Here is a 15,124-nt window from a genome sequence, read left to right on the forward strand (position 1 = left end):
ACTATCTCCAACAAGAAAGAGTCAAACCACTTCCCCCTTTTTTTTAATTGCATTACCATCATTGAACTCCTTCCCATAAGTATCCTGGGGAGTCAATATTGACCAGAAACTAACTGGACCAGCTGCGTAAACGCTATGGCTACAAAAGTGAGTCAGAAATTGAGTATTCTGCAGTGTGTGACTTGCCCCCTGACTTCTCAAAGTCTTTACCTGTCCACAAGGCAGAAGTCAGGTGTATGGTGAAATATTCTTTACTTAATTGGATGAGTGCAGCTCCAACTCATTCAAGAAGTTCAGCACTATCTAGGACAAAGCAGTCTTCTCAATTGGCATCCCATCTGTTACCTTAAATATTTGCTCCCTCCACCCCCAGCACAAAGTGGCAATAATGTGTCCCATCTACAAGATGCTCTGCAGCAACTCTCCAAGGTTTCTTCAACAGCACCTTCCAAACCGTGATGTCTACCTCCTGGAAAAACAAGGGCACATAGGAACACTACCATTTCCAAGTTCTCCACCAAGTCACACACCAATCCTGACTTGGAACTATATCACTATTCCTTCCTCGTCATTGGGTCAAAATCCTTGGAACTCCCTCTGTAACAACACTGGAAGTACCCTCACCACACTGACTGCATCGGTTTGAGAAGATGGTGCTCCACCACTTTCTCGAGGGCAGTTGGGGCTAGGCAGTAAATACTGGCCATGTCAGTTATGCCCCCCTCACCTGAATGGAGAAAAAAAATACAAACATCAGCAAACACACTATCTGATTATTTATCTCTTGCAGTTTTTGGAACCTGACTGTTTGTAAATCAGCTGCTGTGTTTGTCCTTTTAACAGCACTGACATTAATTTAAAGTAATTTATTGACAGCATGAAAGGCATTACGATAAAGACAAGTTTGTTCTTTGTTTTCCTCCCCCCCTCCCCAACACGCATTATTTGGATACTGTGGGTATTTTGTTAAGTGTCGATGGAGTGAAACTTTCCACTGGCAGGAGGAGGAGAGTCAGTAACCAGAGGACATTGTTTTGAGATAGTTAGTAAGAAAAAAATCCAGGGGGTGAAATGGGAAGAATCTTTTTTTTTTAACTCAGCGAGTTTTGATTTAGAACACTCTGCCTGAAAGAGTGTCAGAAGATTGAGTAACTTTCAAAAGGAATTGGATATATAGTTGAAAAGTAGAAATTTGCAGGGCTACAGAGAAACAGCAGGGGGAGTGGGACTAATTGAATAGCTCTTTCAAAGAGCTGACAGGCACGATGGGCCAAATGGCCACCTCCTGCACTGTAATGATTCGATAAGTATGGCGGGGATATAATTAACATTTAGTTCCCAAATTGGGCCTCAGCAAATTGAGGAACAGTGTGGGTAGATGGCAGGAGACTTATGGAAAGGTTTGAGGAATGGATAGATATTGCTAATGAAATTCAGTATAGTTACTTGAGAAATGGTAAATTTTCCAGAATAAACAATTAAAATATGGCTCAATGGAATTTAATCCGAAAGGCACAGTAAAGGCACTTTGAAAATCATAATGTGGTTAGGCAGAGCCAACTTTGTTTGAAAGAGAAATAGTTTTTGAAAAATCTATTGGAGTTTTTGAGGTAGTAACCAGCAGGGTGGATAAGTGGGGACCAGTGGAAAAAATATATGTGGATTTTAGGAAGGCATTCGTTAAGGTAACATATAAGGATTTTGCGCAAGATCGGTCTCATGGTGTTTGGGGCTAATATATTAGCATGGATTGGGGATTGGTTAACAAACAGAAACTGGTAGAAATAAATGGGTCATTTTTCAGGGTGTAACTAGTGGAGCACCACAAGGAGCAGTGCATGTGCTTCAGCAATTTACAACCTATATCAATGTCTCAGATGAGGAGACAGCATCACAGAATCTCTACAGTGTAGAAGGAGGCCATTCAGCCCATTGAGCCTGCACTGGCTCTCTGAAAGAGCATTCTACCTACTCCCATTCCCCTGCCCAAGACCGAGTGTAATATATCTAAGTTTGCTGACGTTACAAAATTAGGTGGAAAATTAAGCTGCGAGGAAGGTGCAAAGAGACTGCAAAGTATTACAGACTGTTTAAGTGATTGAAGGTGACAGATGGAGTATAATGTGAGGAAGAGAGAAATTATCCACTTTTGTAGGAAGAATGGAAAGGCAGAATATTTTTAAAAGGTGAAAGACTAGTAAATGTTGATATTTTGAGGGATTTGCACACTAATAGACTACAAGAACACGAACTAGGAGCAAGAGTATACCATATGGCCCATCAAGCCTGCTCTGCCACAAAAACAGAAATACCTGGAAAAACTCAGCAGGTCTGGCAGCATCGGCGGAGAAGAACAAAGTTGACGTTTCGAGTCCTCATGACCCTTCAACAGAACTAAGTAGAAATAGGAAAGGGGTGAAACCATCTCCGCCGATGCTGCCAGACCTGCTGAGTTTTTCCAGGTATTTCTGTTTTTGTTTTGGATTTCCATCATCCGCAGTTTTTTGTTTTTAAGCCTGCTCTGCCATTCAGTACAATCATGGCTGACCTTGGGCTTCAACTCCATTTTCCTGCCTGTTCCCCATATTCCTTAATTCCCTGAGAGACATAAAATCTGTCTATCCCAGCCTTAAAGTTTTTAAGTAAAAAGGCCCTGCTGCTGAGTTATTTTTAATTGAATTACTCACTCCGAGGGTAAAATATACACACTGACATACAAATACGTTGTTCCTTGGCAACTTTGGGGAAACACCTTAAAAGCATCCGTGACAACTGGGGACCCATGTCTCGCATTGTACAAAACCTTTTTTGTTGATATATTCAATTGTGTTTCAAGCAGCTTGTTACATGATGGTATAACTTCATTCACACGTTTGGTCCTATTTTAAAATAAAATTAGAACCCCACCAAATAACCTTTCACGTCAGTAAAACTGCAACAGATTAACATTGCTCTGTTGCACATTGTGGTTTCTTTTGACTGTTAGGCTGCAAGTTAACACTCATCATTTATGAGTGACCGTAGCATCAATACAGTTGGTATCTATTGCTTTAAAACACCTAATGCTCTAAGAGAAGCCTTTCTGTTTTACAAGGCTGGACCATTTCACACTCCAGGTAAACTAACCAGGATTTACCACACCTAGCGTCCCCCAGTGGTAGTGGACCTGATTCTCTCATATAGAGGGCACTTTAATAGTGCTCCCTGTAATGTTTAATATAGGTTCAGACCTTATGGGGCTATCTTTCTAAGATTGAAATAAATCAACAGAGCAGTACCTCCCACTTGTTTGAGTGTGTTCCACATACACCACCACCAAAAGGGTTTGCATCTGATGTGCAGCCTCAGGTTTTGCTTGTGCTTGTACACTGGGTGAGCAAGTAGCTGAACCAGATGAATTCACAGCTGAGCAGCTTTGGTGGAGCTACACACCACTGGAGTACCATGGCTGCAGTGTTTACTATCTACAAGATGCACTGCAGCAACTCGCCCTTGCTTCCAGAACAGTATATTCCAAAGTCATGGTCTTTACCACCTGGAAGGACAAAAACAGGGATGTGCTTGGAAACATAAACACTTTCATGTTCCATCCTAAGTCACAGCCCACCCTGACTTGAACATCAGTTGTTCCTTCATCGGCACTGGGTTAAGTGCCTGTACTCCCTAACTAATAGCACTTTGGAGTATCTTCACCATGTGTACCACAGTGGTTTTAAGTAGAAGATTCATCAACACCTTCTCAAGGGTGACTAGGGATAGGCAATAAAATGCTGCCCTTACCAGTGATTCGCAGAATTAAAAAGAGCAGCTTTGTGACACGTATATATAAACACAGCCTTTCTCTTCCCATGTCTCTTTAAAGTGCACTCACCTTTCTTTAATTTTGCATCTCTTGCACAAACATAAAGAATGATCACAAGCCTGATGTGATGAGGGGTCAAGGTGCTCCCATTCTTCTGGCTGCTCCGAGGTGCTTGAAAGCAGCCCTGAGCAAATCTGTCTCTATTTAAGATGTATAGCTCCTGTTAAATATTGTCTTGACACTCAAGCATTGGGATCTGATCAGATGTCAAACATTCCAGGCAGGGAGAGCTGGATCAGTTTCTGAGCCTCTTGAGATGGCTGATTTGATAACAGATTATTTTCTTGACATCTAAAAGTCGCTGGGCTAGAATTTTCACTTTGGGAGCAATTGAGAGATTGCACCCAAATTCGGCTTGAAATTGCACTGGTTAAACTCATCACTTAAAACATTCAACGACAAAATCAGCAGAAATGGACAAGGTTTTAAAAAATGTTTCTGGCTCAGCAGAGAGCAGCTGAGACATGGAAACATTGAGGGGAGCTATATTCTATAACGATCTGTGTTCGGAGAAGCTCCTTCTTCCCTGCCCCTGGAATGTACCCTTAGCCCAGCCTGCTACACCGTGGATCAATCCTTCAGCCTTCAAAAGTAAAAAAAATGAATACATTATTTTAGCACTCTGGCTACCGGATGACACGAATAAGTAAAACAATTTTTATATAATTTTTAAAGCTAATTTTCTCATCCTCCTCAACCCACTGACTGTTTGTAAAGTAATGCAGGTTATAAAGCTTTTTGGGATGTCCCGAGGTGCTAACTTAATGCACATTCTTCCTTCAAGTTTTTAACCCGGAAATGCTGAACTCAGTTCCAGAGTCGGTGCTGTTGCCCTAATTTGAGATCAGCTAACTGAACACGGACCTTATGGAATATGTGTCCCTCATTGTCTCTAGGGCTCAGTTACTCACTGGATAAGCTTGCTGAACCATATACTTTTTCTTTAATCCTATCTTTTGCTGCTGATTTTACTTCTGTTGTTGAGCAGTTTATTTACTTGGCGAGTGTTGATGAGAAGTCTGGCGGAGCTAACACTCAGTCACACTGAAGAACCCAGGCATTTGAAAATGCAGTTCCTCACCTTCCATGCAACAGTAGCTCCTCTCAATAGCTCCTTTGGTTTATTGAGGAAAGTATACTGACCCCTCCTAGACATATGGTAAAACTCCAATCAGCCTCAACATCCTAATTAAAATTTTAATGGATATAAATGATAAAGATATAGACAGTCTTTATTATTAATGTTGGGACTCTTACAAGATGGTTCCAAGTTACAAGCAGTGAGGCTGTTGTGCTAAAGGCTGTGAATGAGTTAATTCTAGCTGTTACTGGCTTCGTTTTAGATCGTCTTTAAGTTTTGCCAAGATTTTTGTTCTATTGTTGCTAACCTCTTTCCCCACGCTCCCCACCCCATTTCCTGCCCTCAGCAGTACTGTTTGATGGAAGGACACGGAGCAGCTCAAAATCACGAACACATGACGACTATCGAGGCTCACGCGGTTGCCCAGCAGGTCCAGCAGGTGCATGTGGCCACGTACACAGACCACGCAGTCCTGAGCGGAGAGGATGACTCACCTTCATCCCCTGAGGAGACCTCCTTTGATGATTCCGACATCCTAAATTCGACAATCACAGACGAGGTCACAGCCCATCTTGCTGCAGCAGGTGAGACTTTGGACTGGAGCTGGAGGGACGATGGAAGCTGATGTCTTGACTTCCCTTCTGGGTGTAAACATTAAGACTGTGTCCATTTCCATGTCCATGATTTTAAAACGTTTTTTGCCCTGCACAGAATGACATACTGCTTTATTTCTTCCACTTTCTTTGTTTTTCTTTAACTTTCTACCCCTCCCTCCTCCGGTCACTGGCTCCTCGCAGGAGTACATTTCAACTGGTGACTGCCACCCTCTGGCACTTGCCTCAGTTGGTAACGCACTCACCTTTTAATCAGAAGGTCATATATTCAAGTCTGACCCCAGAGACTTGGGCCCATAATCCAGGCTGACATTCCCACTGCAGCACTAAAGGGGTGCTGCACTGTCAGAGATGTTAAACCAAGTCTGCCTTCTCAGGTAGACATAAAAGACCCCATAACATTATTTTGAAGAACAACAGGGGAATTCTCCTCAGGGTCCTGGCTACTATCTATCCTTCGCTCAGTATAGAACAGATTATCTGTTCACTTATTTCATTGCTGTTTGTGGGAACTTGTGTATGTAAATTGGCTGCTGTGTTTCCTCTATTACAGCCGTGACTTAAAAAAAAAATGGGCTGTAAAGCTCTTCCTCCCCCAAAATGGCTGTTCATTTGTTGGTGCACAGCCTGTAGGTGCTTTTTAGCTGCATAAATGAAAAATGGCCACTTGAATGAAGTGCCAGCAAGGCACTGATAAGGAGTACATGGCTTAAGCAGGGGAGGGAGTATATTGCAGGGAAGAAGTGGCACAGACAATGCAGTGGATGGTTGAGCCAGCAGAGGGTGCTAGAGAGCCATCAGAAAAATGAGCTCGCTGACAGCCATAGGCAGTGTGACTCTGCATCGCTATCTAGTGTCAACTAGCTAGGCATCAAGAAGGGGAAAATCACATTCCAGAAGGAACCATCACTACCTTTAAAATTCCTTTAAATAAAATTGGATTCTGTAGTTTTTTTTAATCTAGTTTTCCTCTGCTGAAACTCACTCATTCTGTCCCTTCCCCTTCCTGAAGGTGCTGTAACCATTCTGTGAATCATGCTCTGCATTCACTGGTACCATGTCAAGTGCCCAGCCTTCGTGGGTGACTCTGGGCCATGAGTGTGGGCATAAATTACGGTCATATGGAACTAATGCCAATCCTATCCACCCCCGGTGTTTACGCCCAGCACTTTCCAACAGGCACTGAGTGGGAATCCTGGCTGGAGTTTCTTCTCTCCCCCCCCCCCCCCCCAAACCCAAGGGTGTTGAAGACAATTGTGGAAAAGCCCCAGCTTCGCAACATACTGCAGATTGCTCCTAGACCTCCATGGTCTGTATGGCTCAGTATTATACGGTATGATATAGTTACCCGGGGCCACTGGTTAGCCCAGTTGGCCAGACAGCTAGCGTGTGGATCAGATTATTGCCAATAGCACGGGGTTCGATCCTTGTTCTGGCTGAAGTAAGCTGGGCCCTGCCTCTTCGCCCTGCCCGTAGTAGAATCACGGCATAAGCTGTGGTTTGGCAACACTCAAATTGAGGATGCTGCCTAGAAAAGAGAGAGTCTAATTACCTACTGCGATATTGGGGCAACTTTTGTTTCACATTCTCCCATTTCTTTAACCGTGTGTTGATGTAACCTATGTCTTTTTCAGTGTTCAGCATAGTGGCATTTTCAGCTACCCAAATATGGATTTTTCTTTAGCAAACAGCTGAGTCTCAATGAGCCACAGAGACCAGGGAATTTCCAGGTTGAATTCGCAGTCTGTGCTGAGTTAGCTGCCCCCAGTCAAGCTCAAATAAAAACATAGAAAAGCCTGTGGCACAGAAGGAGGCCATTCAGTCCATCATCAGCTATGCCGGCTAAAGAAGTGTTATCCCGTCTAATCAGCCTTAACGATCCCGCTTCTTATCAACCCTAAGTGGAATTCTGCACCCACCTTGTCTTCTCCCACTTCTCACAATCCACACCCCCCCCGCCCCCCCTGCCAAAATAAAACCCAAAAGCAGGTTATCTGGTTGTTATCGCATTGCTACTTGTGGGATCTGGCTGTGTAAAGATTGACTCCTGCATTCCATACGTTATAACAGTGACTACACTGCAGAATACTTCATCGGCTGTAAGACGCTTTGGGACAACCTGAGGCTGTGAAAGGCGTTATGTAAATGCAAGTCTTTCCTTGTTGCAATCCGCTTGGCTGTGGCATTGCTACTGTTTCCATCTTCACTTGACAGAGCGGGCATTTCTGATTTCAAACAATTTTGTTGTGGGTGGGGGGGGGGTGCAGGGAAGGGAGGTTGTTTAACTAAAACCAAAAAAAAGGAGCAGATAATTATTTTAATTCAAACTAAGCAGTTGACTCTCCTGTTGTGTTTTGCTTTTCATTGTTTATGTTGGGAATTTTTGTGTTGAGAATTCAGGCCAGGCTGGAGGCCAACATGGGAGCTTTGCAAATTAATAAAGAAATGATCCCTGTGTAGCCTTGCGCCCATGGTCAGATCCAATAACCAACAGCATCAAGGATGCTTTTCAATGGGTGAGGTGTGTGGCTCTCTGACCTCCTAACTCTCTGCTTTCAGGTCCTGTGGGAATGGCGGCAGCTGCTGCCGTGGCAACGGGCAAGAAACGGAAGCGGCCCCACGCCTTTGAGTCCAATCCGTCAATACGCAAAAGGCAGCAGACACGTTTGCTACGGTGAGACTGCACTCCATGGCCAAGGAATCCCAGCCCAGAGCATCGGCTCCCAAGTAAAAGATAACTTACAGGCGAGGGTCCAGGGTAGAGCAAAAAGAATTGATCCCACTTATCATGGGGAATGAGCCGCGAGAAAAAATTAGACAAGGGTGATCTCTGGAATGGAGAAAGAAGGCGGCTAGAGAGGAGGGGGGTGCGCGTGTGAGGGAGGGGTGTGGAGTTTCATCGAGGAATGGAAAATACTGAAGTAAATAGTGTAGGTTAAGTGAAAATTTGGATTCATTATTTCAAAACACATGAAGAAAGTAGCCCCAGATGAACAGGAATATGCCATTCAGCCCCTCGAACCTATTCAATTAGATCCTGGCTGATCTTGCGTTAAGAGGAAACTAATGTAAAACAAATTTAAGAAAAGATTTTTTTATTTGATGTGAGAGAAATGTTTATAATAATCTGCCATTCAAAGTAATAATGGCAAAAACACTGGGATTATGCAGAATACAATTAGCTACAGTGATGGGAGAGAGTATGTAGAGGTGATGTCTTGATTGGCCCAGTGACCTTTTCTTATTTGATTGATTGATTGCTTAAAAAAAAGCTGATGTAGAATTTCACTTTTTTTTTCAAAGCAGCCCCATTGGTGTAGTTAGTAAATACACTGCCCAGAGCCTGGCCGTGCACCGGGAAGATCCCTGCTTCAAACCCACGTCTGTAACTGAGTGAGTTGATCTTCTGAGGTTAAGTCACATTGTTAGAGTGGAGGGAGTTTCACTCTACATCTATTGTCGAGCCTGGGAGTACTTGATACTGGAACCTTAGACAGAAAAGTATTGCACTCTCTACTACTGACTACTGAGGGCTGTAAATAAGCAAATGGCTGGGTCTCTTTTTAAAAAAAAAATTGGTGTGAAATACCTCAGTATTCACAGCTGGCGGTGGAGGAGAGCTGGTCCATCTGTTGAGCTTTGTATCAATGGTTGATCAGCCTGCTGATTAATCTGCCCCAGTGCTATTCAAAACTTTTGTCGTATATTCCAAAGACATTCTAACTTTATTTGCCACAGGCTGAAGGATGTCTATTTATATGTGTTTAATATACCAAATAGATAAACCACACAACACAATATGTTAGCTCTCTTGTCATGTTTAGCTTTTCTCTGGAGGTCTGAGTTTTATTTTCCAAACAGCTCCCTGTGCCAGTTGTTTGTGTGTTTTCCACCTGCGGTGCATCACTTTTAACCACTTTTTTTTTTGTTTGTATCAGTTTCATTTTATCCATTCCTGTTCATACTTCCTGAGAATAGGTATGTTTTTCCTGGTGAGTGTCAGCACGCTATGATGGGTGGGTCTCATAGATTAACCTGCACCACCTCCTCCCCACAACCAGGGTCATGATCAGGAGCCTAGGTTATTCCTCCAACTCCAAGCTTTGGGACAATGAGCTCGATTAAAGCAGCCCACCAGAGCTTTGGCAGAGATCAGCCAACTCGGCACAGACTGTGGATCAAACCCTGGACTTCCCTGACCTTCATGGCTGAGTACCGCACAGGGCAGTACGTTTATTAACAGAGCCATTGGGAGGGCCCCATGTTTTAGACTCATTATAGGAGCATAGTATAGGGAACCTTAATTCTGCATCTAATCCCTGCTTTACCCAGATTGAGTGTTTTGTGTCATGTTTGAGGCTTAATTGAAAACTCCTCAATGTGACTGAGGTACTCATTTCAATCAATATTGCTGCTCTAATAAAAGCTCCAAGTTTTTACAGTATGTAAGTATTAGCCAGTGCTGACTAACTGAGAAAGCCCTTTCTGCACTACATACTGTTATATTGGTATTTCTGGGCCACTAAAATCTGTAGTATAATGGCCCAAGATCCAGACCCTTAGATTCTTCTGCCTATAACCTCTCGTTAAATCCTTTGGCTGTAAAAAAAATTTCTTTGCACATGTTTAATCAGTCTTTAAAAAAAGACTTTAGGTCATTTTTTTCTTGCAGCTAGGGTAGCAGGAGAGTGGAGCTGAACAGGGGCTAAACCTTTGCTGTCCCATTTTATTATTTTTTTTGGCAGTATGCTCTGGGCATGTTGGGATTAGGGAATTGAGGACCATGGTTTGCACGCTTTGGGTCAGGGCCACCATTGGGAGCCATCAAATCTGTGTCCTTCACACTAATATGCCTGCGGTACTGCCAATGGCCAAAGTGAAACCAGCATTGGCTTCTTTGTTGTAAACCCAGCCTTTCATCATCTCATCAGAGCTTCTGTTTTTCATTTCCCTCTCTCTCAGGAAATTACGGGCCACCTTAGATGAATACACAACCAGAGTTGGCCAGCAGGCAATCGTGCTGTGTATCTCACCCTCCAAACCAAACCCAGTTTTCAAAGTGTTTGGAGCTGCTCCTCTTGAGAATGTGGTAAGTTATGAATGACGTGTCTGTGTGCGTGTGTATATATATGTATATAAAATGTTGGCTTCATCTTGAGGATCTTCCTAACTAGTGTTGCCTGGCTTCCTCCGCAGGAGACATGGTAAGTTGCAGCACTTGCTGCACCTTCCCCATGACTACGCGAGGCCATCGTTTAGTTCGAGTAACATTTGGGAGCCAGTTCCTTGCCCACCTTTGGTGAAAGGCCTGCTTGCTGGGGTACAGTTCCAATGGTCAAGTACCTCGCACAGGTGTTCATTTGTTATCTGTCTTAGAAAGTGTGTCTGGGGCCTATTGGCATTAGGGTTGATGCCTTTTTTGCCCCCCTCTCCCCCCCAATAGTTAGTTCCTCCATCATCCCTTGCCATGGGGCACTAATGCTTTGTAACACCCAATGGAGCAACTCCATTCAGTCTCCATTAGCACCGAACTTAGCAACTTGGAGGGGCACTTGGCCGATGTGCAATGCTTCATGCTGCAAAATGGTTTTTAACTTTGAGCCGACTCCTTGATATCCACTTCCCATCTGCCATTGGAACAGGGTATTATTACCTCTGAATAAATCCAGGGGGTGAGGGTTGAGTTTCCACTGAAAAAGCATCCAATAATCAGATGGCCCAATTGTGAATGTCAGGGCTGGGGGCTGCCTAAGCGTGGGTGGACTGGGAGCCCCGGGCTGTTCTGCCAGGGGGATTTATTCCCTGCAGAGGGATTGCATTACAGTGCATTTCAGAGAAACAGTGCGAGATGTTGTCGGTCATGGGTAGGATTGTGTTGGCAAATGTGCAGGTAGATGTGAATGTACTTGTTAAGGTATTCCCCGGGGGAGCTGAAGCCGGCATCTGCTTTTTAAAACACACACCTGGCTTTGCTATTAATTGGGGTGTGGTGAAGGTTAGTGTTCGGGCTGTAACAAAGCATGGAGTCATTGGCTGTCTTACCCCATGTGTCAAAGGCACTTTATTTTATTTCCTTTAATTTTCTTCCATGTAAGTTCTGCTGTTGCTCACCAGTCGGCAGTCTGCCTTTCAAGTACAGCTTCCATTCAGAAAGTCCAATATCTTTCATTTTACCCTTCCCATCCCTCACATATGTACTGACACTTCCTGGAATCTTCCAGTTTTGTGCAATTTAGTACTGTTCCATTATGCATACTTTCTCATCATGTGAACCCATCGCTGTTTTTATGCATTATTTCTTCCTTTTTTGAGAGGGTGTGGTGGATGGAGGTGGTAGCTCATGGCCAAGATTGAGGATTTCTCTCAGGCTTCTGATTGGGGTTCCTCTGAGACTGACTCAATCTACCCCATGAGGAAGGAGGCATGTGTCTCCCCTCCCCTCCTCCTCCTCCCCCGCCCCATCCCCCCCATCCGCCCCTTTTGTGACTCCTCATGATGTAAGTATTGAGATTGGAACCTAAATCCATGTTGGCATCAATGGGCAGCAAATCAACTATGACGATTGGTTGCTTGTGTGCAATGCACCATCATCTCCTGCAAATCCGCTAACAAAATACAGCATTGGGGAGATTGGAGGAGGAGAGAAATGTGACCATCCCTCCTTTCCTTGGAGATATTTGTTCTTGAAACACTGACGTGGCTGTTCAGTACTCTGATGGTAATTATTGTACCTTTGTTCCAATTCCTGGTTGCCTGTGCTGGTTAGAAACCTCCCTCTCCTCCCTCATCACCTTCCCTCTGAATCACAGCAGCAGATGCGACCATGTTTTGCTAGTGTAGCTCATTGCTGTGGGGCACCTGGAGCAGGCTGTTGCCTAGCACCGGTTCTCTTGGTTGCCACCCTGCAGATTGTTTACCTAAAACCTCTGCCTTTCCCACAGGTACGCAAGTATAAAAGCATGATCCTGGAAGACCTGGAGTCAGCGCTGGCAGAGCATGCTCCCACGCCTCAGGAGATTAATTCTGACCTTCCACCACTGACTATTGATGGAATCCCAGTCTCTGTGGACAAAATGACACAGGTGAGCTGAACCTGTTTTGCATTGATGAGGCATAAGGGGGAAGGAGAGGAGGAAGTAGAACTGAGTCTTATGAAAGCTTCAACACAAGTGTCCTGATGAGAAGCTGACCTTTTTCTTCTCCACCCCAGTTTTCTTGGGGTTCTCCTCACCCCTCTTCCTCTCTCCACATATTCCTTCCTCCAAAAAATGTTGATTCCCACAGGTCACTTGCCCACTTTATGCATCAGCCCACTGGCCTGGATTCATGTGTGGCCTCGACTGAGTTAGGCTTTTAAAACAGGGATGATTTTGTTGGGGATGGTTTTCTCTCACTCTTTCACATACATGCAGTTTCCAGCAGCCCTAGCTATCTCTCCCTGACTTTTGAAAGTCACTTTAGTGTTCCCTTTCCAGTATGAAATCAGTTAGATCAGATAGGTGATTAAAACTGGGACCTTTCTGATCAATGTGGCTCAGTACCACACAAGGCAACATCTTACAGTGTGGATGCTTTTGGTTCATACTCTACATCAGGACTTAAGTGCATGATTCATGCTGGTACGCAGTGCAGTTCTGTGTGGTTGGAGGTGTCATCCTGTGAATGAAACATTTAAACCAAGGCCTGTTTGCCACCTCCTTTGAATCTAGTAGACATTATAGAACCTGTGGCACTATTCAAGGAATTCATTCACTGTCCTGGCCAACATTCCTCCCTTAATCAACACCACAAAGCAAAGCAGATTAACAATAACACTCAAGAAGCACAATACCATCCAGGACAAAGCAGCCTGCTTGATTGGCTTCCCATCCACCATTCTAAGAGGAGATTTGATAGAGGTGTTCAAAATCATGAAGGGTTTAGACAGCAGCTAGAGAGAAACTGTTCCCATTGGCAGAGGAGTCGAGAACCAGAGGAAACCAATTTAGTAATTGGCAAAAGAAGCAATGGCAACATGAGGAAAAACTTATTTTATGCAGCGAGTGGTTAGGATCTGAAATGCACTGCTTGAGAGCTTGCTGAAGGCAGATTCAATCGTGGATTCCAAAAGGGAAACAACCGGATGAGGACCTGAGGAGAGAGAATTTGCAGGGCTACAGGGAAAAGGCAGGGGAACGGGACTAATTGAGTTGCTCCTGCAGAGAACCAGCACAGACATGATGGACTGAATGGCCTCCTGCGCTGTAACCATTCTATGATTCTAACTGTATATATGTTGGGCAAGAGCAGTATCCAACTTGGCTTTGATGGCTTGGTTGGATAGCTTCCCAACAGTCACCATTAAGAGTCACATACTAAGAGTGACCACCTTAACAAAAGTACTGGAGAGATGTGGACACCTGTGGGGCTGGACCCTGGCACAAGTGAATGCCTTCAAGAAAGGAGAAAGGATGCATTGTTTAGGTAAGGTAAGAAAATTAGGTTGAATATATCTCTAACTGCTACTGCCTCTCTCTCCTTTCTTGCATGCAATAGATAACTGGTGCCAAGTGCATAGGGGTTTATTTAAGAATCTGAAATGTCTCAAGTTCTCACCAAGGCTCGTTTCGTTGGGAAATTGACAGCTTCTTCAGTTGAATTGTGCTGAAACACAGCAAAGAAAAATACACGTCTTGCCTTTTAATTAAGCCGAGGATTGGCATCTTGTGGGAAATGAACTTGTTGCTGGTTATCTTTAGATAGCATTGTGGGCAGGTGTGCCTTGCTCACGTGTCACCCCTAATTTCAGCAGTTCCTTGTGTTTAGCGAATGCCAGCAGCACGAGTGTGTGTGTGTTTTATTTTCCTTGTTACTGAGTGGACCAGGTGAGGCAGTTGCCGTGAGCTACTAATTAGCGTGTCGGGCTGAGCCAGGTACGATGCTGTTTGCTGATTGTGTCCCCAGCGGATTATATAAAAGGACCCTCCTAACAAGAGCCTCAAGCTGCTGCAGCCCCTGTGCACTCCCAACGCTATAATTAAAACCATCTGGAAGTTGGCCAAAGGAGGTAGTTTGAAAAAAAAAACACATAAAGCAGGTTACTAAAACTCTAATCCTCCATTAGCAATTGAGGTTTATTCATTTCTAGAAATGGCCACTTTGTGAAAAATTGGCCTTTGATTCTGTCAAGCTAGATTCAAATGAAGGTCAGTCTCTTTCTCTCCCTTTGCCGGGGTGATTGTGCTTGGACTTGATCTGCATTTCTACAGCATTTTATCACATTTCTGATCCATGTCTCAATATGCTTCACGTACAATACATTACTTTGAAATACCGAGACTTGTGTGCCGTTAGCAAATGCAGCAGTATAATTTTGTACACAGTCAAACCCAAGTAGAATATCTAACATAAAAAATCTTAACACAACGCTAGCCATGGGATACTGAGGTCGGTTGCAGCAAAGCTGTGCTGATCCACCTGAGATTAGCCGGGCCCTTTACTCTTCATGCTACACCAAGTGCAGACCGTTAGTCATAGGGTAGAAAAGTAGTTTAAATCCACATTTTTGACTGAAGTTTTCCTAATGGA

The 15,124-nt window shown here is 44.0% G+C and overlaps 1 protein-coding gene across 6 annotated transcripts in view; it reads left to right on the plus strand.

The window, feature by feature from the left end:
- The window catches only part of nrf1 (nuclear respiratory factor 1), a 60,864-nt gene that overhangs the window by 2,434 nt on the left and 43,306 nt on the right, over window positions 1–15,124 (plus strand). For 4 of the 6 annotated variants that reach the window (XM_078553068.1, XM_078553073.1, XM_078553072.1 and 1 more), the window contains exons 2-5: window positions 5,290–5,527; window positions 8,117–8,231; window positions 10,520–10,646; window positions 12,499–12,639. In XM_078553068.1, the coding sequence (XP_078409194.1) occupies window positions 5,302–5,527; window positions 8,117–8,231; window positions 10,520–10,646; window positions 12,499–12,639 (609 nt within the window). In that variant the 5' untranslated portion in view covers window positions 5,290–5,301. Of the gene's footprint in view, window positions 1–2,450; window positions 3,117–5,289; window positions 5,528–8,116; window positions 8,232–10,519; window positions 10,647–12,498; window positions 12,640–15,124 lie in introns of those variants that run through there. The other 2 variants (XM_078553070.1, XM_078553069.1) reach the window with 2 other exon arrangements.

Source organism: Cetorhinus maximus, chromosome 12, assembly GCF_964194155.1.
Source record: "Cetorhinus maximus chromosome 12, sCetMax3.hap1.1, whole genome shotgun sequence".
NCBI classification, from domain to species: domain Eukaryota; kingdom Metazoa; phylum Chordata; class Chondrichthyes; order Lamniformes; family Cetorhinidae; genus Cetorhinus; species Cetorhinus maximus.